Genomic DNA, 13885 nt, shown 5'->3' with positions numbered 1-13885 from the left:
GTTATGAATTGTGTAACCTTTAGGCGACTTTCTTTTATATATATAGATTTCTACCGTAGCACACGTTTCTGCGAAAGATAAGCCCGTTGAGTCCGCCGGCTTCCTGCCGGAGCGCCGAAGCGCAAAGTCGGAGCCATCGCTCGCTAATGCGCTGCGCTCGGGGCTCGGGCCATGATTTGCGCATAATCTGTCGCTTGCGGAGCGGCCGGTGCTGTAAAAGGTCGTAAACATTTACGGAGTGGCGGGCTCGTCCTCCGGCGCGCTCTGCCAGGACGATGCCACGGCTACTTATCGCCACGAATAAAACGTTATAGTTTATGTGTTAATTAGTTGCTCAAATACGGCGCGAGCGCGGGGTAACCGTGAAAGTAATGAAGCCGTAAGAAAATAGGACACGATCCTGGGGCGATCATCTAGCGATCGTTGCGCTCGAGTGCGCACGGTCACTCCGTTCGCTCTATTTCTCCGCCCAACTAACCGCAAGATGATGTCACGCTTGAGCGCATCTCCGGTCCGTAACTGCCTCAGAAGAAGTTGATCCTTATCATGGGGGCATCAACACTTATTTATGATCCTTGCCACACACTTAATGCCCCACTATTGTTGATCGTTTTATAGAAGTCTCAAATGAAATTAGAATAAACGGAGACGGCAGGGATTAAATAGAATCGGAATCGAAGGAAGGAATACCTCGTAGAACCTAATTGATTTCATCACCGTGGAATGTCCTTTCTTCGGTAGGTCGTCTGAGCATGCGCATGAAGCTCCGTTTGCAAGGACGGCTCCCCCTTGAAATCGGATACCCGGTCGATCTCGGAACTAGGATCTCCGGCTTCGTACACCTTCATTAGCACCTCGGGCCACAAAGAAACGCGGTTACGCCGTGGTTGGAACCGTCGCACCAATTAGCTCTCTAGCTGGTCCACGGGCAGGACAGCATCCCGAAAATTAGGGCACATCACACGGTTGATGGACGGTTGGTACGGAAAAAAACGGAGCATGAATTCTTCGGTTCGCGAGACCGAAACGATGAAATTTAATATTTTCCAAACTCCACCAATGACTCCGCATCCTTGTTGTGTGTGGTGTGGCTCACACAGGCTCAGGCACACCGATGTCCCGCGGACTCCGTCTGCGGCCTGCGGGATGCTGAAAGGAAAAGGAACAACGACCGCACCACGACGAACGGGGAAGTCGGCAACAAGGGTACAAATCGGATCCGATTACCGCTCTCCGCTTGTCGGTCTGTCTGCGCGATACGGTCGATCGACGGCTTTGCGTCAAGTACGCTGGCGATGGCGTCCACGGCAAATACCACGATCGTGGCTGGAAGCTTTATGTGGACGGTGGCGTCGGCGGTGGAAATGTCAAATTCCTTCCGAAGGCCAACACAACGCGATGAAGAGTGTCCGTCGACCGTTACAATGTTAGAGAGCCCGGGCCGGTCTGGGCCAGAGGTTCTGGGCAGCGTGTTCCGTGTGTGTTTGCATATTATTGTCAAACTCTTGAGATGTATTTGTGTTTCTTTCCTGCTCATAAACCCCAATTAAAATTCACATCTTGAGCCTGCGGCCAATCGAACCCCGAGCGCAATTGAGCAGTCCTACGCGGCTAATGAGACTGGGAGCTGGGTGTTTGATTTTGATCTTGGCCCAACATGGAATTTATAATTGAAAATCACATACTTCACTGCCAGCGGTGGCGCGTAGTAGCATTTAATAGGCTCTCCTGCGAGAGCGCGAGAAGGAAGTCATTTGTCGTGTGTCGAACGGATCGATCGACATTACGCGGCCGCGGCCGATGGCAATGCGATGCCGATCGCTTCGCCGTAGCCCCCGCTGGATATGTATGTAAATTATTTATCAAATCGCCGCCGATCGCGTCCTTGAGACCGGCCCCGCCGGGGCCCAGCACGGCGCCGATCCTCTGGAGAACCTCCTCGCCCCAAGCAGCCTTTAGAGCTGGCGCATTTCGAAGGGAATGATAATTCGTTTTTTGTTTCATTTAATCTGCGGACAACGCTCTACATTGGTGTGCCGCCGCTGGTCTGCACGCTGCTTCGCAGGTTCGTCGAGAATGGAGTCGTTTAATGTCGGCCCCCTGACAGCCCGAGAACCGAAAGGCGCCAAGGCGTGCCGATGAGCCTCGCGCATTTGGCGCGTATTGATTGCTTTATGGGGCCGAGCACACGCTTATCGTGTCCTTGATCTGCGGGTCGGACAATAAACGGAACCAAAACTCCGTGCCACGATAAGCAAAGTGGGTTCCGGGGGTGCTTCATCGTCTTCGGAAATTGATAACCCACTGGTTACGGTATCATAAAACCGGGTCGGCGTAATAGCACCGCCACAGCATATTCGGGCGGTCTCGCGGGGGTCCTATTAAGTCCGCGGGGCGGCCATTTCGCCGGCCGCACGCAGTATGTGGTCTCGCATCGCCCCCTGAGCCTATTTTTATTCACTTTTGAAATATCACAGCTATTAAGGGGGCAAACAAAGGCGAATGGTCCGAAAAAAAAACTACACATAAACATATTCGGGTCGGGGCCCTGGCCGGCCTGGCCGGGACACCTGTGCCCCCGGGTCCAAAATGGCAGCGCTCATAATTAAACACTCTCCGCCTGGGGTCGTAGGCGAATCCTCGGCGTTCGTTTCGGATTTTTTTGGCGCGGTTTATTGGATGCCTTGCAAGGCTCATCTTGGCTCCAGCAGCGCGGCCTGGGCAGGGTATAAATTCCATTAATTGGGATAACGAATCCAATTTGTACTTATTAGCCCCGGGCGGGTTCTGGCCGTACCTGTTGATTTCCGAAGGGGTTTGTAGAACCCGCGGCCAATCTTGGGCAAATTGAATCTCGAGAACGCTCCGCTCCGAAGGCCGCTTCGAAGAACTATTGCGTCACCAGGAATGTGACGAAAAGTCCAAGAAGCCCCCTGAGGCTGCCCAAAATCTCCACCAATCGACTCCACTTCATCTTCGTCACCGTGTCGGTGGGTCGGGGAACGAGCCAGCGCCAAGCCATCATTAATAACTCCGGGCAGGTCCGGCAAGTGTCATTTAGGTGGCCGCCCGATGCCCGTTTCTCCGTGTGGGAGGCTGCGCCTGAGAGACCCCATCGCCACGACAGTATCTTCTAAGCTCATCGGACAAGACATCGCGGCCTCGCGAGTGGGCAAGAGACGGCCGACGGTCGGTGACACCCGCGAGGACACAGATTTTAGAATTAATTTTTCTTCCCTAATCTGTACCCCGGGTGCGAGTGATTTGGCCATTACTTTGCCGCTGGGCTCTCGTTCATCTCTCGATCGGGCCACATTAATCTCCCCGGGGCCCGGTTCGCATGCCTGTGTAGCCGGAAGGAATGCGCCTACTCTACCCCGTTCCTGGGCCCTCCTCCTCCTCCTCCTCCTCCTCTGGGGACAGCGCGTTTGACAGCCGAAGCCATGGGGCCACGGCACGGAACCGACGGTGTGACAACGCGCACGGTGTTGCACGCGTGTTTGCAACACATAAATAATCATTAGCGCTAACATACAAGCCGCCGCCCTTCCGCAACCTGCCCGACCGCTGGCCCCAGGTCGCGCAGGTCTCGGCGCAAAAATTACGCAAACCGAAATCGGTTTACTTTGCAAACAACGAAGCGTTTTTTTTTTGGCGGCAAGCGTTTCATGGCCAAAGTTTCTAAAAGTAAACCACCCTTTTTGGCAAGCGAGCGTTATGAAAGTTATCGATACATTTCGTCTGGAGAGGGAATCTTGGGAAACACCGAATCGTACCCAAAAAACATCGTCCATCGTTGGCTAAAAAAGGAAACCGATCGCGCGGTGCGTATGTCAGGTGAACAGGGGCCGAGCGCGCGGGCAGCACCTCATAACTCATCATGCCGCCCGATCGGACGCACAAATCCCTTCGCGCGGCCAGCCTCGTCTCCACCGCGACGACGACGACGACGGCACTTGTTACGCTTGCGCGGCAGACGATTCCGACGGCCGTAAAAGCGACGAGCCCCGACCGCTGGACACGGTTTACAATTTGAATATAAATTTATTCTAATTTGCATATTATAAGCCCCTCGAGTGCTTGCCTCCCGGGGGTGGGGTGGGGTGAGAGCCCACCACACACCATGAGCCCCGGGTCCCCGGGTTGTCCGGGCGTGAGATCTTCACGCTGCATGTATTTCCCTTCCCGATCGTGGCGAAGCATAATGCTTTGGCAGCATCACTGCGGAAAAGGGACGAACTTGTACGCGTTCGTTCATCACTCCGCCACCGCCGGGTCCTTGCGCGGTGAGAATCGATTTGTAACTGCCGAACGGATCAACTTTACGTCAGCGGTCCGCGTGATGTCCGCGCAAAAATATTATTTTGCCAAGGATCACGTACGTAATTTGGTTTGTTCCATTTTCGAGACCGCTACACCGCAACCGAGGACTCTGGCGTCAAGCTGGCGTCTCGCGCATGTGTGACGCTTTCCTATCCGTTCGCGTATCGCATGTTCGTTCGGTGCTGGTGGTAAATTAATTATGACTCTCCACGCCCGGCTGGGCCCGGGCCGGGTTTTGCATGTGTCCCGTGTTGCTGCGGCGGACACCAGCACCACCACTTGTGCCCGCAGCAGGGACGCGAGAGAGAAAACGGATTATAACAAATCTAAGACAGTGTGACCAGCGGACCGCAGCGCGAGCGCGCACACGGCAGGCCAATAATTAATATCGAATAATTTATTATGTAAAGCGAAGGAAGGTGACGAATGGGGTGTGTGCGCGCGGGCAGGAAGAGGGACCATGGTGAAACGTTGTTGCACCGTCGTGTGTCCCTCGGGTCGGTCGAAGACGAATCATTATTTATCGATCGCTCCGAAAGGGCGAGGTCCTATCGGTAGCATAGGATGCAGTGGGTAGCTGGGTGCACTTGCTCTACACACTCTCGCCTGCAATCGGCACCGAGATTTGCACTCGGGCGAGGATCGATCGGCACCGGCTGATAGGACTAATCGAGTGTAGCAATCAATTATATCATTAGACGAACGCCACCAATGCTCACCGATTACGCAGCGGGTTCGCGCGATCTTGATAAGTTGAACCTGTCTTATTTGTGCAATTCCGGACCCTGGGGCAGGTGAAACATTTTCGTTAGCGCAGATCGCCCTCGACAACTTTCTAGCTTTGCGAAGAAATTAATACCTCAAAAGTTGACACACTTTCGGTGGCTCCGATAGATTGCGTTACATAAAAACAGCACAAAAAATAAACGCCTGATCGTTGTCGGCGTGTCACGCCAGCATTTATTCGCTTCCTGATCAATCACTGTTTGGCTGGGCGGTGCGACAAAACAACGGAGCCCCCACGAACCGCGCCAGGGATCGCTCCATATTTGGCGCATATTAATAATGATTGGGTCTCCCGAGGTCCCGTGGTGGCTTTGATAAGACACTCGGTCGTGGCTGTGCGATAGGCTGTTGAGGTCATTAATTAGGGGGGTCCCACATCTCCCAGGTTCGGGCTCCGAGCGCACGGAACAGTTTATTCAAAGCCAATTTAATTCGCACCAATCTCTTGGCGAGCCCCGAGAGGAGCTCGAGACCCCGCTGGCTGGTGCTTGCTTCCGTCACCCGGGGCTGGACGACGAGCTCCGGCTTATCCGCGTGCCGATCTCCGGTTTCGGAGCGTGCTCGATTTGCTCGCACTGACCACCACTGGGCGGGAGAGTATCCTTAACTGGGTCGGTCGCGAAACTAAGATGAATTGGGTGGTGTGCCGTGTGGCACGTAGAAACACATACACGAGACGGTCCACGAGTCCGCGTCGCGACCGCCAACGGTTCGATTACTAATGGTTTCGGGACAACCAACTGACAACCACAAATCGCGCACTGCTGGTAGCGATTCATTAGACGCAACATGTTGCGCCTCAGACGCGGTCAGACGACGGCACGCGGATTAGGTGGGCACGGGGGAAGGGTGTACTATTTTCTTCGCCGTTCGGTAGGCCGCTGCCAAATTTCATTTGCTTCTGCGCTTTCTTTGCTTCTGCGCGGCTACCGCGATTGATAATGGCGGCCACCGTAATGGACTCCGATTAATCTTTGCGACAATTCGCGCAGTTGAGCGCCGGTTGACCGAAGCCTATTTATTTGATTGGCCGTGTTAAATCTTAGAGTTAAATCGAATCATCTTAAATCGATCGTCTAATCGAATCGCTAATCCAACATAAAAAATGAATGCTGCCTTTTTTGGGGATCTAATACCTGGCTTCCGTTGTGAACTGTTCGATTGTGTCGATTGTAGAAGGCGATTGATCGCAACATAATCATCATGGCAACGTGAGATGCTCTCACTGGTTAGAATGTCTATCTTACTACGGAAAAATGAATATACTACTGTGGCAAAAAAAGCGAGAATTTGCATAGAAATTAAATACTCTTTATGTATTCTTCTAAATTCATTTCATCCTCTTCAAATCAGTCCCGCCGGATGCAATAAAAATATGCCTTTCGGTTTTTTTCTAGTTTTCAAATCATGTCGTAAAGTCTTCTTCCGGCGTAGCCTTCAATGCGTTCTTCGTTTCGGTTTTTATCTCTGCTATAAATTCAAAACTGTGTCCACCGAGCGGCCTCTTGAGTTTGGTGGCGAAATGATCACCGAAATGTGATGCAAAAACGTCACGTTTTTGACATCAATTGACATTTCCCTTTTTTGAGTCCCAAACTGTCACCTAAAATGGTTTGATTCTTTCGATATTCTAACAACGCCCTTTCTAACTTGGACTGTCAATAGATGATTATGGAGCAAGAAATCACTGATTTTATTGACGTGTAGCGGTTGATGTTGACAAACTGACTTATAAACTCTTCAATAGAGCTTGCTCGTCGAAGGGCTTTCTCAACATTTTGAACCCTTTATGGGAGCAAAAATTACATTTCGCACGCAAAATTTAATGGAACTGGATTAATTTATTGAATTGCAACTGCGTTGTTAAACCGAGTGTGGAATTATGAAAAACGACGAGTTTACTTTTAACGTAACCATAAATAAATTCAAATTAGAATTCTCGTTTCCTTATGGCCACAGTGTTTATGCAATATTGCAATTATAGCCTCAAAGAAATAGTTAGTTTAAAATAAATTCTACCGGTTTTGAAGTGAACATCGCATCAAAAAGTACTGAGAATAAATTGGAAACATTTTCCCACATTTTCCCGGCCGTCCCCGAAATTAGTGGGATAAAACTCGGGCAACTACCATATTGGCGCGGCCTGCGCGGGGTTCAAACCTATCCTCGAGGCATGTTTTAATCATGGGAAGCAACGCGGAACCGCGTGTCCTGCAGGTGCGAAACGCGCAACCCCCCACAGCGGGAGCCAGGCACTCCTGGCCAATGCTCACTTCGGTCGCTCTTCGGTCCGGCTCCGCTTTGCGTCAAGGGATGACAAACAATCCGCCGCGCGAGTGTCCCGTCCCGTCGACACGCGGAAACCGGAAGTGCGAAGAATGGTCCCGGCTTGGCGAAAACGGTTTACATTTTACAAATACCCCGAACTGAGAGCTCACGGTGCCGGCGATTCGGCCGGCATCGACGGGAAACGGCATCACCGTTTACATAACCGTCGACTAGCCGCGGTGCAAAGGAAAAGCCAATAATGGGCGGGTAACACCGGGCGGGCCCGGTGAATGGTTTCCCGGTTCCCGTGGGCCCGAAAAAAAGGGCCCCAGAGGTGTCGCCATAATTACCGCCGATTGTCGGCAAAAAAGAGAAGAAAAAAATATATGTTGCTGCTGCCATTGGGTGGCGTTTATGAAAAATTATGCATTTAATCAGCGAGGGCGCTGCGGGCCCGTGTCTTGCGCACCGACGGAGCAAAAGAACAGCACGGTGTTCTGTTCGGCCGCGGAGCCCGAAGGCGGTGACGCGAAAGTGGCCCACTCCAGCCCGGCCCGGTCCGAACGGGTCGCGAATATCTTGATCAAAGTCCCACGAGCTTTTTGCGTCGCGTTATTGTTTGCGCCCAGCCAAAGGAAGTTGGCGACTCGGCGCGGCGCATTTCTCTTCGAAGCGTTTTGCATTGAACCGTTTGCTGCATGTCAATTGCGCGGCTCGCAATAGCCGCAGCCGTTTGACAACAACACCGTTTATTCGCTTCCATTGTGTAACGTGTGTGGTGGGCAAGGCCGTCCGATAGGGTCTGGAGACTTCATTGCTCCTTTGGAACGGCTTCACTCGCTGGCAACACAACTTCCGATTTCTATCGGAGTGCGGCTTTCGTGTTGCCATTTTCTGGTCGGCTGCGGTTTGATATATCAATAAACAACGGGCTTAGAATCGTGTCCCCGCCTGTCCGAAGGACACCGTAAAGTGGGCAGGCAAAGCAAAAAAAAAGGAATGGTGGCCGCGCGGTATGCGAGATAATTAATTGGCTACAAACGAACGCCCCGGCTTTGCCCCGGGCCGCGGTCACATTCCGGGGCTAAAATTTAGCTTTGTTTTACAACGCCAAAAAGGGCAACTTCGAAGCAATGCTACGCTTCGTTTTTTCGCCACCCGGCAGCAAATGGCACAAAATATTCTGGCTACAGCGGACAGCTCAATTAATTATCATATGTAGTCCTCGTTTCCGACTCCGACCAGAGTGCCGGAAGCGTGTCGCAAACATCACGGTGGGCACGCACGCTCATCTCAGGCATCAGTAAACGGTGGCTGTATTTGCATAACTGCCGCGCGGAAACATTAGCGCCCAGGCTACCCACATACGCCAGTGGTCAAGAACTCATCGGCCGACGAATCGAAAAAGTGTATCAAAAGCGGAGGCGAACGAAAAAAGCAGCATTCGCTACGCTACTCTGATCCCATCGGCAGCCAGCTAGCAGCCGCAGGCAGCCAGGTGTCCGCTATCTTTCGCGATACTCCGGCAAGTGGCCGCTGGAAAGATTTATTTCCTGGCCCGGCGCAGTAGCTCGAATCTCGGCCCCAGCGCTACTGCGTGGAATGTGCAATTTCACGGTGCTATTTACGGTACCCGGTTTACGGTGATCTTTCCATTGGCAAGGACATACGAACATAGCCAGTGATCGATCACATTGGTCGCTGCTTTGCGTGACTTTGCGGTTGACGAAATGTAGCAGTGGCGTGTGGGGAACTTTACGGAGATTAGAATGAATTTATTGTGGCTCCGATCAACAAGGACCAACTAAATATCAACTTAAGTGCCCCCAACTTACTACGGCTCGATCCGTTCTGATAATAATAAAAAATTAAAGGGAGAAGCATAAATGCCACTCACACTTGCCCAAGTACCAAGTTCGAGTATTCCATTGACGCGCCACAGTACATTAAAGTCCCGACATCTTAACGCCGCGCGGCGTTGGTGGCATTAAAATGCAATTGAAAGTCTATTAATTTCGCACTGCGACCGACCGAAAACCCCTTTCCCAGAGCAAGGTGCGATCGGACGAAAGACTCCAACGCTCGGCGACCGGCGACGAACGCGCGTCACACGAAGAAGCCGAAGATCGGTAATTAACAGTTCGGTCGCCGGGGCCGGGGCCGGGGCCACATAAAATGACAATGTCCTGCGGTCAACCGAAGTGGCCGGCGTTTGTTCGTCGATGATGGCGGTGTCGGTCTCATCGTGAGGTAGTAATTAAAGTCGCACCGAACTACCGAAGAATGGGAGCCGCGATTTGCATTTTGCGACACCACCGTGCGGGACGATTAGAGCGGGTAGTGGCGTACGTCGGGCGGAAGTACGCAGCGCCTCGACGAAAGAACTTGTGGGTTCAATTACTGCCGGGCGCAATTAATTGCGCACCATTACCGGCGGTGCTTCCGTTCCGTGGCGGTCCTATTTACGATCCCGGCGGTTTTATCTCAGCCTCAGCCTTTAATGGCGGGAGAGTTATATTTTCCCGCGTTTGGCCATCGGCTGGCCCCGGGCGTGATTAGAAATCGGTTCGAGCTCGCGATGGTGCCGCTCGCGCCGCGATACCAAAATTATGCGATTTGATAATCGAAATCGTTGGTGAGCCATAAAATTTCCTATTGCGTCTCATCTTTCTTGATTGCCGGTGGACTTTGGGGCCCGCTCGGGACCCGCCTTTCCCCGTGACAGACACCGAGCATTCGGAGAATTAACATTCGGAGATGACATTTCGAGGAGCGAGGGTTCGATTTTACTGCTGCATCGCTTTTCTGCTGTTCGCTTTTTGTGTGTTTCCGTGACCGTGCTCGTTGGGACATACCCAAAGCCCCGAATCAAAGCATCGTCGTCCTCGTAAGATAACTCATGCCGCGGAGCATAACCCGTTGGAGCCCAGTCAGTTGGACGCCCGCCCGGGGGCTCTCTAACGAGCCCGAAGATGATCTCGATCTCGACCGTGCCGTGCCTCGGCCGATCAGGTGTTTCCGATTCGCGCTTTCTGTGTTGCCGGGTTTTTGCGCCTTACACCCAAAGGTCACGCACCAATACACACGCGGCGGGGTGAATAAAATACGAAGACATGTCTATACGGTGGACGGTGCTGTTTTTTGGGGGGGAACCATTGAAACTTGAGCCCTCCCTTGGGGGAGCTGGGTGAAATTAAGCTTAATTTATGATACGCTTCAAGGTCACTCGGCTTCCACCGGCCAATGTGTCAGATATTCCACACGCACACACACGGAGACACACACATGTCTCGTTCATAAATTATACACGATGCGACTGTTTGTTATGCGGATCCTGCGGTGGCTTACAGCACAACACCCCGGCCCAGTGTTAATGTGCCGGAAACCGAACCGAAATGCCCTGCCCGTATGGATTGCGTTGGCCACGTAGAGAATGTTTAGTGCAAATTGAAATCGATCGATCGCGGGGGGATACACCAGGACCCAGGGCCCGAAGCGTGTGTTTAAATGTTTGATCGATCGGCAGGATTGCAGTCCCCCGTAATATTTCCATAATGGGCGATGCAAATAACGTTTATGCTCCGACCCGGCACGTGTGGCTTGCGGCTGTGTGCACTCACTGTGTGGTTCCTGCTGCATCCTGGCCAGGCAATCGATCAATTGCTCACCGATCGATCGATCGATAGAGTCATAAAACAGGGCGCCCGGCCAACCTTACCCTTTCTGCCCCATGCCACTACGATCGCGATCCCGGGCCCGATCCACAGGATTAGATTAGGAAGCAAAAAACACGGGCTTTTGCATACATTTTACGGGCTCACCCCGGGCGCATGAAATGGCCCCTCGACCCAACCGACCGGAGGGGACTGGGAATTTACTATCGCACTACAAATTAACGGCCACCTGGTGGGTGGGTGCGGTGGGTCAACCCCACCACGATCAGACACACGGGGAGTGCAGAGTTTTCCATCGATCAACTGCTGCGCCGCTTTGGCCAAGTGTTTGTTGAGCACGGACGCGGCCGCCGCGTGTTGTGCTTTAATCGCACTTACTGTCACACGTGCACGGCCAATCGGAGGGTTAACAAATCACCCACCACGAGCCCCCGGATCTAAATTGACGGAGCCCCGGGTGGAGAGCGAGGTCCCGAAAGTGCCCACGACACTCCTTGGTGCCGGCAGGTTGCCTGGGTCCGGTGGAAAGAAGGGAGCGGGCTGGGCGGGCGCGGATAAATGGCAAACATGGCGCGCTGATTTACGGTCAGCGCCGGGGGGAGGGGGGAAATATATTAATGGCACTCGGTGCGGGAATTAGCATACAAATAAAAATTGTTTTACATATTATTAGCGATACTTAGTGGCGCGCGGCGATCGTGCAGGGTGCGGGGTGCGGTGGGGACTATGGTGGCGCCCGCCCAGGGCTCCCTTTGGGTGGCGGGGGGGTTCCCGGCTAAACGGTTGTTGTGATCGCTTGCGCTGCTCTCGATAGCAAGCGAGGGTCCTTCCTCGAGCGCCCGGTCCCTCGTAAAGCAATTACGCCGTTAGAGCTCCGCGACCGCCTTTTTCCGAACGGCCCGTCGTCGTCGTCAGTGGCAATTATCTTATTTTATGCCGGGGAACTTGACAAAAAAGTGTAACACGAAATTTGATACTCTTTCTCGTGGAGTAAGTTTGAAAATTTATCAGCGAGTGCCGCGGAGTTTGACAAAAAAGTGAACAACGAACCCGCGAAGCAACGCGTCATCACCTCCGTCAGTAGGGTGCAGACGCTGATGCTGACGATGATGATGATGATGACGACGGTAGGTCGACCCCTTTCACAGTAGAATCCTTGCCGGAGCCGGGGCCGGGCTGGCGGGTTGTTATTCTTTCATTCCTTTATCAAAATATAGTTCCGCATGCATAGATATGCAAATGAGGCGAAACACCTCGCGCCGAGCCAAGCCCTTCCAAGGTGTTCTGGCGTTTCGCGAACGCTTTAGGCAGGGCCCCGTAGAATTCCGTGTTCACACCTCCCCGTGGATTTTATGTTGTCCCCTTTTCGGAACGGGCTGTAATTCGGGGTGCCCTGCTGAAGCGGTGGTTTCGTTTTCCCGTGGCTCGTTCATCTCTAAACGCTCGCCATGCTTCCAATACGAATGCTTTCCACTACCACTAGACGGCGGATTCAATCGACGGCGGCACATCCGACCGATTCGCCGATGTCGACCGATCCGTCACCGGTGCACGGTGTCACCGGAACCGACGGCAGCAACATCATCCATCTGGCCACCGGCAATGGCAACAATGGCACCGCACAGGCGATCACTTACGCCCGGTAAGGCGAGGACTCCACTCAGACAGGGTTCCGGAAGCAAAAAATCGGATCCTGACCGCCATCTTTTTCCGCAGATACTACGACCAACAGGCGTCGCCGCTGGCACCGTCAACCGGCAGCTCGGGCGTGATGCTCGGCGGTGGTATCGGTGCCGGAAGCAACAACGGTGGCCATCCGGTCTCGTCCGGCAGCCCGGTCGAGCAGGATCCGGGCGGTGCCATCTCGCCTACTCTCAACCTCATTCAACACCAACACCACCATCAGCAGCAACAGCAGCAACAGCATCACCAGCAACACGATCACCACACGCAAAACGATCCTCAGCAGCAGCAGCAAATTCATCAACTCCACAACAACAATGGCACCTTCGTCTACGAGTACTACAAGCTGCCGACCGATGGCAAGGACGGTGGCCTGCAGTGGGCAAGGTACACCGAGCGGCCTGCTCGATTGTCTCGTCGCAGGACCCTCGCACAGGCACGGTGGACCACCGAGCGTGGCCCCATGCTTCGGGCGATTGAGCATTGTTTTAATCCGTAATCCCTTCGGCAGCATCGCTTTAAATGGCTTACTATTTTCGCGATGGGCGATTAAAATCCATTATTCATCCGGCGGCCGTTCCCTGCCCTGCGTTGAAGTCTCCGCGGCCCGAGATTCGGGCCGATCGGGGGCCGATCGAGGGGGGGGGCGCCTTATCTCCGCGCAGGATAATTGTTTTTATTTTGCGCTGCTATTAATTTTATCAGATCAGCGCACACTCGGAAGGAAAGGTCGGATGCTTCGGGTGGAAAAAGGAGCACCATTTCGGGACCCGAATCCCGGGAAGTCCGGAGTATTGTTGAGTGCGTTTCTTCCTGGCGTAATTGGATTCTTTCCCCGCTAAACGGGGCGGCCATTTATCGGTTTTAATCGGCCATCGTGCCGCTTTTCCTAGGATTCCGATGTGTGTGTTCGGTGCCGCGATCCTCTTAGCTTTTCGTTCGTTTCACTCGACACTTTCGGCCACCAATAAATCATCGACGTGACTCAGCAGCGGTGCGATTTCATGCTCATCCATCACCTGTCACACCAGCGAACGGAGGTCACAGGGCGCCAACGGGCGCCTTTCATCCGCCCGGCGGGTCACATTGTTGCTATTGGTACCCAAAAATGGGCCCAAACAATAATGGCCCCACGATGGGATGGGATGGGA

General features: G+C 53.2%; 1 protein-coding gene across 1 annotated transcript in view; it reads left to right on the top strand.

The window, feature by feature from the left end:
• Positions 1 to 13885, top strand: part of LOC131205698 (protein grainyhead) — a 118398-nt gene that overhangs the window by 49772 nt on the left and 54741 nt on the right. Inside the window, exon 3 of the mRNA XM_058197912.1 lies at positions 9286 to 9291. Within this exon, the coding sequence (XP_058053895.1) occupies positions 9286 to 9291 (6 nt within the window). The remainder of the gene's footprint in view (positions 1 to 9285; positions 9292 to 13885) is intronic.

Source organism: Anopheles bellator, chromosome 1, assembly GCF_943735745.2.
Source record: "Anopheles bellator chromosome 1, idAnoBellAS_SP24_06.2, whole genome shotgun sequence".
NCBI classification, from domain to species: domain Eukaryota; kingdom Metazoa; phylum Arthropoda; class Insecta; order Diptera; family Culicidae; genus Anopheles; species Anopheles bellator.
This window is presented reverse-complemented; position numbering and strand designations above follow the sequence as displayed.